The following is a 16,439-nucleotide window of genomic DNA, read 5'->3' as shown; positions in this document are numbered from 1 at the left end:
TTCATTTCCAATCACTTTTACTATACCTATTTGGCAGTAAACTGTTCCAACAGTAGTTATTAGGAAATAATTACAATATAATAAGGTGGTGGTGGTGTTGAAATAAATGTCCTTCTGGGTTCGGCTCCAAGTGGGGAAAAAGACACTGGAAACATGGAGGCTGCTTGGAAAGATGGTTTTAATGGTGGACAGGACCACATGGCCTGAGTCCTGAACAGAAAAGGTGATCACATGCTTCAATGTTGGGGAGAAGAAGCGAAGGAAAGGGAAGGGGCTTGCTAGGCTTTTTATAACCTGTTCAGTCCCACCTCTGTTTCCTGTTCCTGTGTAAGAAATGTATTCTGATTGGTTGTCAGACTCACGTGGGCCCATGCAGGGGCAACTCTCTAGGCTGAGTCCAGGCTTGGTTGAATTCTCAGAGTTCTCAGATGCCATGTGGTCAGTTGAGTAAAGGCTTATATTATCATGCCTTCATTCCCATCCCCCTGGAGCTGAAGGGGAGAACTCTTTTATTATGTAAAGAGTGGCTCAGGCTTTAATGGCTCATGGACAAAAGGTGGGGGCAGGAAGCTGCAGGGAGAGTTACCTTGTCTTTTTGAAACATTTTTCTTTTCACATCCAGAGAAATATTCTGCCTTTTCAATATTTCCTAGGATATTTCATTTTTCTGGGAGAGGGCTGGGTGATAACTTTCCACAATGGTATTAAGATAACACAGCTCTCAGTGGCTCAGACACAAACAAAAACAGTGTGCTCCCAGCAATTAAATGCACAGCCCCGTAATTTTAGGGACAGGTATCATCACGATAGTTACAGAACTAGCATTTACTCATTCCTTTATTTCCATACCACGACCAAATAAAAGCTGTACCTATTGAGGATTCTGCCTGCCAATCTACTTTAAAGTCCAGAAGGCAGGCTAGCAGCTCGCACACATTTGCACCGACCCGGTGACAACGTTAAGCGGGCTGCAAGGTTTTCTGCTCTGCACGTGCGCCCCCCGACTCGCGCTCTCCTCTTTCCAAAAAAACAAGAAGGAAGGCGACCAGGAAGACCTCTCGCGACGACTCAGAACCACCGGGGTGGGGGGGTGTAAGTGGGCAAACGCGTGGGGCTCTGGGAAGCGACGCAGGGGGAGGGGGAGAGGAATACAATTCGCAGAGGCTTGTGGGTACGAGGGGGGAAGCAGGAAAGTGTGCTCTTGCTTGGGGAGGAAAACTTCCGGTTCCGGCTGGGCCTGTGTGAGTTGCAGCCTGGCAGTGCTCCCCCTGCCCCCACCCGTAAGGGAACAGAACCCCCCCCCCCGCGTATCCTAGGGGTAAGGGAAGGGCCAGGGGGCATCCCCCCCACTCTAATCTTGCTATCCAAGGACGCGGAGGAGGCTGGGGCAGCGCCACACACCGGTGAGTGCCACCATGGAGCCCACTCTGGCCCCTCGATTCTCCCCCCCCTCCACCTCCCTCCGTACCTGGATCCCGAAGGCGAGATAAAACCCTCGCACAGATAACAACCGCAGCGCGTGGCTTTGGTTAACTTCCGCTCCCTTTGAACAGCCCCACCCCGGCTATTCTGCGATCCTGACTCACCTCCCCCTCCGGCACATGCTGTTTTCGAGACTGACGCCCTTTTCGCGCCGTACCCCTCTTGTCCCGTCCTTGTATCTGAAGAGTTAGCCCCCGAACCGAAGCCCGCGCTTTGTCGTTGTCTCTCCCCACCGACCCGGCGAAAGTTGTGATATAATCCTTTATCTGGACTTCTGCCCCTAGATCAGCCTCGAAATTCTGCCGCCCCATAAGCTTAATAAACTACTGTCCTCCCATTTCTTCCTTAAGCCATCCAGAGTCACGTAAGGTCCGCCGTAGACCTCGAAAAGATAGCCATATTCCATATTCTTTCCCATAAAATAAATATTTTCCATATACCTTCATCCAGCCTGTAAACGAATTGTACATTCTCTTTCGCACCCAGAAAGTTGCAATTTTGCTACTTACCTCAAATGTTATCTCAACTCCACCATTTTTAAAATTGTCTGCCAGCTCTTAAAAATTTCTAGGAATGTAGGATGGTGCCTCATATCTAAATGGATCTTGGGTCTAACAAAATTACTTTTGTCTATAGCAGCTCTTTCCATCTTAATGCTTGGATGTATGGGGCTGCCACTCGCATAAATATTATGGTTCCTAGGAATGAATGGATTTGCACTTAAATATAATTCAAGTCAACAGTGCTAAGATTTCCTGTTTCTGCGATGGCATTGGCTCTTCAGTGATTCAGGCGGGTGTCCTTCACAAGCCTAGTTATGAAGAGAGCAGTAGTTTGGATATTTAAGTAACAGGGTGCAGGAAGATATCCCTTTCTAATCAGCCCACATGACTGCCTTGCAATATTCTGCTATTAGCCTTAATTTATTAGCCTTAACTTTCCTGCCCATCTTATCTTTGTTATTGAAAAGGGTATTTCATATTCTTTCTGTCTGCTTTATAACAGATTGTAGACTTTAATTCCTTCTTACATATCTTACTAGTGTAAGGAAAGTACATAAGTACACTGCAATTTTTTTTTTACTAACTAGATTGGCTCTGTCTAACATTGCTGTATGCAAGATGTTCTCATTTACTGTTTAGCTAAAATAACCCAAATACTCTACATTCCTCTTACCCATTTTCTGCATGGTGTTACTGTAGGCTATGTGTACTTTTAAAGCCAACTTTCCTAGACTTTGATGTACCTATTACATGGAATAGCTCTGCAGCATTTTAGGAAGACAGTATTTATGTTGTTTTTACCTTAGGCATTTCTTAATAAAAGGTGGTGCAATTTTGCTTTGAAAACCTCCAAGCTACCTGTTGGTTGGTTTGTTTATAAGAAATATGTCGATACAGATTTTTTTTAACCTGTAGAAAGAAACAGGAGCAATAAGGAGTACGGGTTTCATCACTGGAAATTTGATTGAGTCTCTATACAGCATTAATTTTCTTCTCAGTGTGTATGTTTTCTGTTGCAGGATGCAGCATGCACATGAATGTATTCTTAGTTAAATTACTCTTCATTTACTTGTTAGCTACATTATATTTTCATATCTTCAAACAGATAGTCTCTGTTTTGAAAGTAATTTTGGCTCAATTTGAATTGATCAATAGTGAAGAATTTAAATACTTTCTTTAAAATATATATTTTGCCATAGGAAAAAAAAGTGTGTCCTCACAATGCTTTTTAAGGGTGGATTTTAATGGCTAAGTCAAGACAGTGAAGTGAAACTATTCAAAGAGAAGCTAACAATGAAGTATATAGGTGGTCCTCGACTTACGATCACAATTGAGCTCAAAATTTCCATTGCTAAGCAAGACACTTGTTAAGTGAGTTTTGACCCATTTTATTACCTTTCTTGTCACAGTTGTTAAGTGAATCACTACAGTTGTAAAATTAGTAACGTTGTTAAATGAATCTGGCTTCCACATTGATTTTTCTTGTCAGAAGGTCGCAAAAGGTGATCTCATGACCCTGGGACACTGCAGCCATCATAAGTACATGCCAGTTGCCAAACATCTGAATTTTGATCACTTGACCACAGGGATGCTGCCATGGTTGTAAGTGTGAAAAATAGTCATAAGTCACTTTTTCCAGTGACCTTGTAACTGAATGGTCAATAAACAAATAGTTGTGAGTGAAAGCCTATCTGTATATATTACATAACTACCAACAATCAGAGGAAAAGTAAAAATAGAACTAATAATTCTTGATTTTTACCCAAATCACCCAAATCAAATACTGAGGAGTTCCCATCCCTCACTCTGTTTAAATTGACCTCTATGTTCTACTGCTGCAGAATCTATTGTTTTTAAGAGCCCGATCCCTTTTCATCTTCTGCTTAAATTCAGCAAGACTCTCCAGCCACTTTCAGACTACCCTAATGTAACTTTATTAGCACTTATTTTGCCCTTCCTGGCATCTTTTTTCTTACTACGGGTAGTCCTTGACTTACAGCAGTTCATTAAGTGACCATTTGAAGTTACAACAGCACTGGAAAAAGTGACTTAACCATTTTTCACAAACCATTGCAGCATCCCCATGGTCACATGATCAAAATTCAGACACTTGGCAAGTGACACGTATTTATGATGGTTGCAGTGTCCAGAGATCATGTGATCACCTTGTGTGAGCTCCAACAAGCAAAATCAATGGGGAAGCCAGATTCACTTAACAAGCATATTACTAACTAAATAACTGCAGTGATTCACTTAACAACTATGGCAAGAAAGGTCATAAATGGGACAAAATTCACTTAACAACTATCTCATTTAACAATGGAAATTTTGGTCTTAATTGTGGCTGTAAGTCGAGGACTACCTATATTTTGTTCCCAAACTAACTTCACTGGGTCCATGTAATATAAACCTAAATTCTTCCTAATGAGGCATCATATAATTTATTTATTTGATTTATACCTCACAGAAAACCAGTTATACATGGCATTCCCTCCTCGGCTCACTGTTCTAGTAGAGTTGGCTCAGACTGAACTTGAACTTGATGTCAATCCAATTCCTTAATCACTGAATCACACTGTTACTAATATCAATATTAGTGTATAGCACAAGATTAGGTACTTGGCTTTTTTGCCTTTAGTACAACTTCTTTTTGACATTAAGCAAAGATGTTTGTAGTAGAAGACTCCCTTTCAGGAAACTGGCCTTTGCTCACTCCTTGCTGTGACATATTATTCTATCTGAAAGTTCTAGAGATTGATTCTCAAAATTTCATTGATTGCATTATACCTCAGTGCACTTGCTAAAATAGGGGGAAAATGTGATTAATTCATCTATGTTGATAAAGTGGGATGGAGCTAGACTATGACAATATTTTCCAACCTCTTGTTTTTCATTAAGTGCAGAAAAGGGTAAATTAAGTGATAATTTGGGACCTTAATTTTCTGAGACTTAATAAATAAAAGTTAAGTTAAATTAAAATGTATAGCCCTCCTTTCTATTTACATAAGCCCTGGACACAGCTTACAGTAAAGTTTAAGTACAATTAACTGAAAATTAACTGAAAAAAGATTTGAAGGTGAATCACTGAGCAAGGCAAAGTAGATAACCTTCATAGACCTTCTACTTTTTTAGTCTAACTTTTCATTGGGCTGTGTAATCTATCCTATTGCTTTGCCTGTCTCTCTTTTTTAGCAGATATCTCCATCTAGCTCACAGATCAAGCTATTCATGTATCCAAGAAGCATGAAAGCCACACGTAAATCACTGCATGTGACAACATCCATGCATGGCACTTGTTGCATGCACACATACAAAGTGTGTTTTCTATATATATGAAGAAATGCAGCATACCAGTATGTGTAAATGGGGAGAACACAGATATGTGTGATGCTACTGTAGGCCATGGCTTTTTTTGTGCTTGCTCCATATAAATGACACATGAGGCATTTGTTTGCAATTATTTTATTATGTTTCATATTTATTTACATCTCCTAAACCTTTTCCCAAAGAAAAAGACTTCTTTTATATCCTAAGGCTAAGAAACATGAGTGAAAATGGGTAATGGCTTACCAAATTAATACTAACATAATATATTCCCTCCATGAAGCAAGGGGATCATTTGTATACTAGCTCAGAAATGTAAGAAATAACCATGTGTCATTCAGTTCATGGACAAATACAACAGTTGAAAAAGTTCACTTAAGATTGAGGAACATTTTGGAAATCATTTGGAGAAAATACTTAGATGCATGAATATAGAACCTACCTATCTGCACATGTCCTGACTTGCATAGCTGCTCTCTGTAGCTATCATGCGATTTCTGGAAAAGAGGTGACAGCTTTTAAAAGAGTTGCAGATACAGTGGAGCACTATTTTGAAATCAAATGCAAAGTACTGTACAGCCCATTTGACCAAACTAGTTTGTGTTTCCTGTAGTTGTTAAAGTCTTCAATGCATACCTAGAGTTTGTAGTATCTTTATGGAAACCCTTTGTCTTGGATTGTTGCAACAGTCCTCTATTTTCTCAGTGATGCCCACTAAATTGGACTGGATTTTAATTTGCTAACCTAGCACATTTGATGATACCATATTCGGCAAAGCTGCTTTAATAGGAACAAATCTTGAAAATGCAAGGCTTTTTTGTCCCATCCATAGGCAAATTACTATTTTGTATAATTGACTGTATTCATTTGTGATCATTGTTAGCTGTCATAGAAATCATTTAATAGGTGGTATAAAGAGGCCTTGTTTTAAAGGCATACGTTGCTAATAAACCTGGGATGGTAGATCTTTTAGGAATGCCACTTGAAGTATGTCCTGAAACAAATACAATTAAAATCAGTATACCTCAGCTTTTTAAAATGGAAGGGCAACATTTGTGGCTCTCTATATGTAGGACTGCAGTTCTATTATTCCTCTTATACAAAGATGCTGTTTTGCAGAACATACTGTAGACAGCAACTATGGGAAATAGGAGACATAGGTTCCTGAAATCTCTAAATGAGCCCTCTGCATCTTTTCCAGTTTTCCATGGCTGCCTTTGAATCATATGTTCAGTGCATTACTTTATATTAAACTTCTTCATGAGTAAGCAAGAGTTTGAATCCCAGAAGTGTATGGCTAGCTGACGAGAGCTAAATAGCTTGAAATAGATCTATACTAGTCTCCCTTTATTTCTTTGTTGGTAAGTATAAATTTAACACAAAAATAGTTTGTCGCGAATGCAACTGCCTGTGAAGGCTCCTGGATTGGGGCTAAAAGGTGAAAGCGGAAGCAGTATGCTCCATCCCATATTTGGGTAGACCAGGTTGCCCTGATAAAAAAGACTTTTAAATAGATGCACATGTTTATAATTTTGGATTCCCAATTATTTGTATGGGACAAATAGATAGTGAATTTTCTTAAGAAAAATGTCAGGGAATTGTGCAGCCAGCATCCAAATGGAGTCAGAGACACTGACACAGACTTGCAGTTTTATATAAATAAATATATTTACAGTAAATAAGATAGGCAAACGTCAGGTAAATCAACACAGCAGGAATATTATGAGGTAAATTATAGAGAGCACACACAGCACAGAGGAAAAAGGCGGGAAACAAGAAAACTCCCCCTTTACTCCAATTACTCCAATTATAGCCCAGATTCCCTCATGTGGTGGCCAGCTCTCTAACCAATTAGCTATAACTGTGTGTTCTTACTCATTGTCCAACACTTCACTGCTCCAGCTATTAAATTTTTAAATATCTTAACATCCTCCAATTTATAGCTGGACAGCATTTAAACCAAATTGTTTCACAAGATACTGTTCTTTCTATATATCCATTGGCTTGGTCATGAGGTCAGCCAAATTATCTTCCGATGGACAATAAATTAGTTCTATTAATTTTCTTTCACTGCGTCTCTGACATTACAAGAAAACACACCATGCCACCGTGCAGCTGCTGATATGGAGAACCTGTATCCTGTATACATATTGCTATAGTCTTTCTCCTCTTTCTCTAGGCAGTGCCCCCTCCCAGGTGGAGATGGAAGCCAATGCAGCAAGTGATGAGGGTGTGCATTTCCAGAGCTACCCTTTTGACTTCTTGGAGTTCCTGAACCACCAGCGCTTTGAACCTATGGAAGCCTACAACCACGAACACACCAAAGCCGTTGCTGCCCTCCCTTGCCCACAGCCACACTATGAATACACCCAGCCACCAACAGCTGCTCCACCTGCTCACTTTGACCGCGTTCCTGCCACCATTGGCCCACCTAAACTCAAAGCTGAGGGCCCATCCTCTTCTTCCTCAGCCACATCATCTGGTACCATTCAAGCCAAGAAAGCTGAACCAGGGCCCCCTGCACCACCTCCACCCCCCCCGCAGCAGCAGCAGCAGCAGCAGCAACCGCCATACAGTACTCCAGCCGTGGTACCAACAGCAGGTCAGCCTCTCTTTGACAGTACAGCAGCAGCAGCTGCTGCTGCTGCAGCTTACAACACTCCTCAGTGGGGCATAGTAGACCTTTCTGGACACCAGCATCTCTTCAGCAGTCTGAAACGTGGGCAGGCTCCCCCATCAGCTGCAGCCACAATAACTCCTGACAGTCAGGCAGGCAAAGACGATAAGAACTATTTCCGCCGACTGAAATATTTCATTGATCGGCGCTTCCCATGCGGTGTGTGCCAGAAATCATTCAAGCAGTCATCCCATCTTGTGCAACACATGTTGGTGCACACAGGGGAGCGGCCGTACGAATGCACCACCTGCGGTCGTACCTATAACCATATCTCCAGCCTCATCCGGCATCGCCGTTGTCACAAAGACACTGAGGATGCTGCTGCTGCCGCTAATGCAGCCACTGCCAACACAGCCGCCAATGAAGCAGCTGCCAATGTGGTGGCTGCCGCGGCTGCCACCACCGCCGCCACCAGCATAACAGCAACACCTGGTGCTGAGGGAGCAGCCCAGTCTCCTACCCAAAGTGGCAACCCTCAGTCAGTAGCTGCACCATCTGGAGGAACAGCCGCATCTGCCCTCTGTGCTGCCATAGCTCAAGCCGAAGGTCCTTTTACCTGCTCTCTGTGCTGGAAAGTGTTTAAAAAGCCAAGTCACCTTCACCAGCATCAGATTATCCACACTGGTGAAAAGCCATTCTCCTGCTCCGTCTGCCAGAAAAGTTTTAATCGCCGTGAGAGCTTAAAACGACACGTGCAGACACATTCAGACCTGTTGCGAGTGCAGTGTGGGGTTTGTGGCAAAGAATTCCGGGCTGCCTCCTACCTCCTCAGACACCAAGCCACTCACGCTCCTCCTGGAACTTTACCTCCACGCCCCGAGTACAAATGTGACATTTGTGGCAAGGGCTATGTGGCTCCCCAGAATCTACTACGCCATCGGCAGCTCCAACACGAAGGTGCCCAGCTGTCCAAGGATGGCACTAATACCTTGTCTTATCTGCCACCAAGGCCCTACCTCCTTCCACAAGACCCACAAGTCACAGGCTCTGAGGGAGACACCAAGCCAACATCCTATGGCCTCTTGGGTGCCCACCCCTTGCTGGCTGGGACAGCGGCAGGGAAGAATTTCTGCTGTGGGATCTGTGGCCGTGGCTTTGGGCGACGGGAGACACTAAAGCGTCATGAGCGGATACACACAGGTGAGAAGCCTCACCAGTGTGCGGTGTGTGGGAAGCGTTTCCGTGAATCTTTTCACCTCAGCAAACACCATGTAGTGCATACTCGGGAGAGACCGTACAAATGTGAAATATGTGGAAAAGTGTTTGGTTACCCCCAAAGCTTAACACGGCACAAACAGATTCACCGATTACAGCTACCTTGTTCTTTACCACCCATGGGGCCCTCCCTGACCCCCTTGGGCCCTTCTCTCCCTCCACCCCCTGAGGGACTAACCTATGGCTGTTCTGACTGTGGAGAGCGCTTTCCTGATCTTTTTAATGTCATGAGCCACAAAGAGGTCCATGTGGCCGAGAAGCCCTACCCTTGTGATGTCTGTGGCAAATGTTTTGGTTTCATTGAGAATCTCATGTGGCACAAACTTGTCCACCAAGCTGCTCCTGAGAGATTTGTACCACCAGATGAAACAGCAGCTGATGTCACTCCACTAGAAAACAGACTAGCTAGTGGTGAGAACATGTCATCTTATGAAGATCATCCGACCTTGCCAAGTGGAGAACGTTTCTCCTGCTCTATCTGTGGCCAGACGTTCAAGCATTTCCTGGGACTTGTGACTCACAAGTATGTGCATCTGGTGCGTCGCACGTTGGCCTGCTCGGTCTGTGGACAGAGTTTTGCTGGAGCTTATGACTTGCTGTTGCATCGTCGCACACACTTGCAAAAGCGGCACTTCTCTTGCCCAGTCTGTGGCAAACGCTTCTGGGAAGCTGCCCTTCTCATGCGTCACCAGCGCTGCCACACCGAGGAGCGCCCGTACCGCTGTGCTGTCTGTGGGCGTGGTTTTCTGCGGTCATGGTACCTGCGTCAACACAAAGTGGTTCACACGGGTGAGCGTGCTTACAAGTGTGCCCTCTGCAACAAGCGGTTTGCCCAGTCATCCAGTCTGGCAGAACACCAGCGTCTTCACATAGTTGCCCGGCCTCAGCGTTGCCCTACTTGTGGCAAGACCTTCCGCTACCGTAGCAACCTTTTGGAACACCAGCGGGTGCACCTGGGAGAGAAGGTCTACCGCTGTGACCACTGCTCCAAGAGCTTCTTCTATCTGTCATCCATTCTGCGTCACCAACGCTCTCATGATGCTAAGCGTGAATTAAGATGTGGGGCCTGCCTCAAGCTCTTCAAAGACCCCAAGTATTTTAGCAAACACCTCCAGGCCCATCAGGGAGGACGGCCTTTCAAATGCAGCACCTGCGGAGAAGCCTTCTCCAATACTTACGGCCTCAAAAAGCACCGCCACATTCACAAGATGGAGTGCTTTGCTGCCATGGGGGCCCATAAGGAACAGCCCTAATATTGGAATAGTAGCAGCAAAAAAGAAATGGGTGGTCCGTATCTTGGTACTGTAGGATGGGACGTGAAGCTAGTTGCAGGTTTCTGTGAGCCATGATGGCAAGGCATTTCCATGTATAGAAAATAAGATGTGCTTGTTAGCAGTGAGATGCTCCAGTTGGGCACTAATTTGGAAGAGCCATCAAATCATAAAGTCACAAGCAGGACAAGCCAGATAGAGGCAAGAATGAATTGTAAAGAAGCCAGTTTTTAGATTTTTAGACCCAATTCATTCATTTGGGAATGAGACAGGAAGGACCATGATACAGCACTTGAGGAATGTCCACCAATCTTTTGTGTAAACTCAGCTATGTACGGTAATCTGTATTAGGTAAGCCTTGCTTGCATTCTGAGAGAAAGACTTTAATTAGTGTCCTTTTTTCATATGTATAAAGAAAATAGGCTAGTTCTCAATTTTTTAAGACCTGGGAGGTAGTGAGACATGGCTGCGGACAGTAGACAGTTAACGGAGTTTGCTTGAATTGTCTAGTGTAGTGATGGCTAATCTTTTTGTCGTGTGCTGAAAGCGCACACTCGCAACAGTGTGCATACACACACCCATAATGCAATGTCCGTGCGACACCCCCCGTGCGCCCCAACCCCCGCACATGCATGCGCTACCCCCCGTTCCCCTCCGCATGTGCGCATCTCTCCCACATGCGACACCCCCATACACAGCAGAGACACAAAAACCAGCTGGCCTATGGGTGGTGCGTGCACATGCGCAGTGGAGCTGAGCTGGGGTGGCGGCTCATGTGCTCGCAGAGAGGGCTCTGCATGCCACCTGTGGCATGTGTGCCATAGGTTCATCACGGGACTAGTGTGTGGCACCTGTTGTCTAAATGCTGTTGTGCCATAACATTTCTATTATATTCCTGCCTCCAGAACAGTACCAGTTCATGATGCAACTGGAGGTTCACAAAAACTTTACCTACAAAAAAAAAGTTGAGCCCAGAAGGTTTCTAGCCAAGCTTCCCTGGCATGCCATTTTCCAGATTTAGGGAGCACTGATTGTTAAAAAGCATTTGGAATTGTTATTGTTCCCATTATGCACCCCTGAAGAAGCAAAATCCCAGGATAATTGTATTGTGTGTTTTTCTAAATGTTCAAGTTGGCCCATCAGGAGTAGAAGGGAAATACAAAAGTAGGCTAGGCTCCTTCCCCCTTGGGTTAGCTCTTCTTCCTTTGTGCTCAACACTCTCCTTAATCTGTTGGACTTAATATACATGAACTCATGTGTGAATAGTACCTTACACTTTGAGCCCTAAAATGGAATGTGGGTTTGGAATGAGAGCTGTGACTGTACATTGTTAGCCTTCCCTAATGTTAGCCTTCCTTCTGCCCAACACTGAAAGTTGGATATGAAACTGTGTGAGAGAGAAAAATAAACTTAATTGGTGGGTCTACCAGGATTGCAGTGGTTTGGCTGCTCGGCTGCTCTCCTGAATTCCCTGGTTTGATCCATAAGCCTTTCCTAGTAAGACATGGTGTATCCACATAGTTCATTGAGCTAACTGCCCTGGCCTTGTAACCCCATGGTTATTAGACTCATATAATGCCTTCAGGTTTGACTCCCAAAAGGTTCTTCAAAGCACAAACACAGCATCGGGGATTGTGTGACTGCTTGAAATGTCTAAAAGTCACCAACAGGTGGTGTGTTCATTGCCCCAAGCACTCCGAAGCACCTTATCAAATCTGAAGAAATGCAAAAAACCCTTTTATACATACTTGACACCAGTATGAATGGATCCTCACTGCACCTGAGGTGGAGAATACTGACCAGGCATGAATAAAAAGAGTCTTGCAAACTTTCTGACTTCCCCCAATAACCTTTCCTCCTGAATCCTCCTCCAGCAAATTGTAGACATTGGATCACACCTTTAAAATAGACTGGAGGGGAAACTAATTTGCTAGATGCAACCAAAGAGTTCTAAAAACAGGCTCCCTTGTGTACAGTGGACACCACACAGATAATTCCCACTTCCTTCCCCTCTTGTAACCCAAGATGACAGTACAATAGAAAGTAATTTCAGCATTTCCACTCTAGCAAAGTGAGAGCATCTTTTCTACCAGATGGCTGCACCAAAGCTCCTTAGTGTTGCTTTTGGTCTACCACCCACCTGCTCACACCCATAGTTACCAGATTGGTGAGTGGCAATCCGTGATTATGAGGATCCAAAGATGTACTGTTTAAATTTGGTTGTCCAGTGCCTAGAAGGGGAAAAGTTGCCAAAGGCTTTTTTGGGCAGTAGAGAATAGAATTGGAGTTTATTGAGTGCAGGTATTTCTTAAGGCAGCCTCCCCCAAACCCCCAGAAGTCTTGGCCTACAATAGCTAACCCCACTCTATGCTCAGTGAGCACATTGGGAGGGGAAGGGAGGGGATAGTGGCAGTATTTGTGAAAGACACTATTACAAATGCTTTCTTGAAGGAATTGCCACAGAATTCGGTGGCCAAATGTAGAAGTATGATGAAGACTGCAAAGATGGGAGAAGAGATGGGAAGAAGACTTAAAATGTTTTCCAGCCTTCCAGACAATTTCCTTATTGGCTGAGCACAGGGGGCCAAACCATGTTGTCCACTTTGAGTCAGCCCAGTTAGATTAGCATCTGTCTGAAACATACGGGTTCCTCTTCTATCTCCAGAAGTTATTGCAACTGGATGTTGCTTTTATTGTTTTATCTTTTACTAAATTGTTAAAGGTCTAAATTTGTCGCTGAAATTCAGTGAATTGTGGTGGCTATACCTCAGCCTGTCTTTTACAGAAATTGTTTTCCCCGTTTAGAATTTTTCTTCCCTCCCTTCATAATTTGCAAATAGGACTGAGTTTAATAGAGGTAGTCCTCAACTCATGACAATTGAGGCCAACATTTCTGTTGCTAAGTGAAACATTTGTTAAGTGAGTTTTGCCCCATTTTATGACCTTTCTTGAAACAGTTAAGTGAATCACTGGAGGTGTTAGTAACATGGTTGTTAAGTGAATCTGGCTTCCCTGTTGACTTTGCTTGCAGGCGATCACAAACGGTGATCCCATGATCCTGGGGCACTGTAACTGCCATAAATATGAGTCATTTGCCAAGCATCTGAATTTTGATCACGACCATGGGGATGTTGCAATGGTTGTAAGTGAAAAATGGTCATAAATCATTTTTTTTCAGTGCTGTTGTAATTTTGAACAATCACTGAATGAACTGTTGTAAGTCAAGGTCTACCTGTATTAGTTTTCCTTCTCATATGTACTGTCCATGCTTTCCTGGACTAGGTATTTCTGAGTCCTCTTGACAACTCCCCAAACTGGGACCTTGTTCTTACAGGAAATGCTGTTATTGGTTAATATCACCCATCGGGGGTGGGGTGGGGGGTGAGTTCACCATGATTAATTAATAGGTGATATTCCTGTTAACGGGCTTCATAATAGCTTCCCAAATGGACAATGGAATATAAAATGGAGAAACAAGTTGATCAAAGAACATACTGTGTTCCCAAAATCACTAAATTTATGCCTTTTTCTCAAGGACACAGGATTTCTAAAGAATTTTTAAAAAATTGCAGGCCTAGAATATAGGACACAAATGGTATGAATGTGTATGCCTATGGAATGTTTGCTTCAGTCACAATTGGTGCAAACATATTTGGCTAGGTCTTGCTTCTTAATGCAGAATGGTGGCCTGTTTCCTAGTCAGAAGACAGGACAGTCATCCAACTATGTTTATTTTTATGATCTCACCTTTTGACCACAAAAGGTATTTAAAGGAGGTCCATGGTGAAGAAAAGGTTGAGAATTGCTGATCTAGAAGGTATGAAGACTCTAGTCAAGTTCAGAGTAAGGGGCTAGAAGGCAATATTCCATGGACAGAGTTGTGTGGGAAGAGTTTTTAAGGGAATGGTGGGTTGTTGAGATGAAGTAGTCTGGCTTTTAATTGTGGTTGGGAAATTGAGTTCTGTCATGCCCCCTGAATCTGCAGGGAAAGATGAGCTGGAACAAGAACTGACAGAGATGGAGAGGCCAGCTCCGTTGGCCTTGGAAGAAACTGGGGAAGGGCGGAGTCAGTCCAGGCAAGGCTTTTCTGAATGAATAAGGCCTGCAGACAGGGAGAGCTCAGGAGAAGAGCAAGGACTACCCCCTCCTGGTCCAAGAGCAGGGAAGGAAGAGAGACTGCCAGCTACAAAGGAGAGTGCCCCGCCCCCTTTCACAAGGCACACCTGGGGACTGAGATGTAAGGAGGTACCGGTGGGAGGGACATTTGTCAGGAACAAGCATTGAATCTGTGGAGCCTTGTGCGCACTTGCCAAAGCCTGGAGATTGCTGTACTCTGTCTTGTGGGGCTTGCCAGTTTGGCTACTTCGCTGAACTTAGCTAACCTGGCTTATTGGACTACTTGCAGCCAGAGGCTTCTGAAGGTGCATGTGAGAGCTTTGCTCCAGGACTTGCATTGAATGTGGGACTGTTTGGGGACACGGTTGGAGCAATAAAGGGGAGTTAGACCTGTTCTCTGTTTGTGTTGCTTTCGTGCCACACCCCGGGTCATCACAAGTTCTTTTGAAGAACCAGTTGGTTTGGAGAATGTAATCAAGAATGATCAACCATCTTTTCCACTGTACTCTTCTGCCTTGCGTATGTTCTTGGATGGATTGTTAATTCTGAATGTACTTCACTAGGATGCTGGATATCCTACAGATGCCCAACGTCCACTTGGCTTTGTTTGCTTCATCCTGGAACTATGAAGCAGAGGGCAGGGAAGATATTCCATCTTTTGCTGGCATCAGACCTGATTTTGCTGTTTGAGATGCCACCTGATACACAGCCATCTCCTCAGAACTTCTTCAACCCTCCTGTTCTTTGAGGAACATGGATTCTATAGTTCTCTGACTGGTACTGTTGTCCTGTACTATCCTTTCTCATCCCGTAGAGGGAGATGGACTTGAACATCCCCAAACTAGTGACAATTGCAAAATCAGAATGAAGAGTATGCCACTGATAGGACCCAACCCATTGTAATCATGTTGGCTAATGACTTTATATTAATACAGATATATAAATACATACATTTCTATATAAATACTTTTTAATAACCTCCCCTCCTTTCCCCATTGGCCAGAATGCAGGAAGTGCAGTTCTTTTAATGTCAAGGTTTATGTCCCTATGATGTGTACTAAAATATGTATAGGACCCCATTCTTGTCCACATGGCTGATGGACCTAAAATGGTAACCTGTCCCTTCTTCTGTCATTGTACCCCTTGGGAACTGTGCAGTGTGTGTTTCTCAGTCGGGTGGGGGAATGGGAGTGTGTTGTGTGTTTTAAGTCAAGCAATCATTTTAAAAGTGTCTGATTTACAATGTACAGACCAGAGGTGGTATTCAGCCGGTTCTTACCAGTTCAGGCGAACTGGTAGCAGCGGCGGCTGCTGGTGGCTCCGCCCACCCACCCCAACGTAATACACGACCTGTGCATGCGCAGAAGGCGGCATGTGTGAGCGTGCTGACATTTGCGAACCAGTAGCGAAGGTAAGTGAATCCCACCACTGGCACAGACTAAACAAACATTTCAAAAAAGAATTTGGATATTGTTTGTGCTAAGCCAGGTTGTGTTACAAGCAGATGTTAAGAGGACATTCCTTCAAACAATGTGAGTATACTGTTAGAATTAGCACAGAATAGCTAGGTTTATAATTCTCAAACTAATGAAAAAAAAAAACGTAAAGCAAACAATGGCAGACACTTTTGAATCATTGCTATCCTGTGTAAAAGACAAAAGGAAGCTGCATTTACTCAGCCAGATCAAGGTGATCCTGGTACAAATATCTCTTGTTCTCTATTGCAGAGAAAAAGGGCTTCTACAGTTCCAGGATTTGGCTTGTTTTCTCCAGCAAATCAGAGCATCCTTTTATTTGCTCAAAGCCTCTTCTGCAGGTGGGAGGAGCTTTAGACACCATAGAAAAAAAAAT

General features: G+C 43.8%; 1 protein-coding gene across 1 annotated transcript; it reads left to right on the top strand.

Moving 5' to 3' along the window:
- Positions 1-1,155: 1,155 nt before the first annotated feature.
- Positions 1,156-15,478, top strand: LOC309382295 (zinc finger protein 865-like). Its single transcript, XM_081971796.1, has 2 exons — positions 1,156-1,403; positions 7,489-15,478. Exon 2 carries the CDS (start codon positions 7,512-7,514, stop codon positions 10,452-10,454), a length of 2,943 nt encoding a protein of 980 aa, XP_081827922.1. The 5' UTR covers positions 1,156-1,403; positions 7,489-7,511; the 3' UTR covers positions 10,455-15,478.
- The last annotated feature ends 961 nt before the right edge of the window (positions 15,479-16,439 follow it).

This window comes from Natrix helvetica, assembly GCF_964273705.1.
Source record: "Natrix helvetica genome assembly, contig: HAP1_SCAFFOLD_115, whole genome shotgun sequence".
Lineage (NCBI taxonomy): Eukaryota > Metazoa > Chordata > Lepidosauria > Squamata > Natricidae > Natrix > Natrix helvetica.
This window is presented reverse-complemented; position numbering and strand designations above follow the sequence as displayed.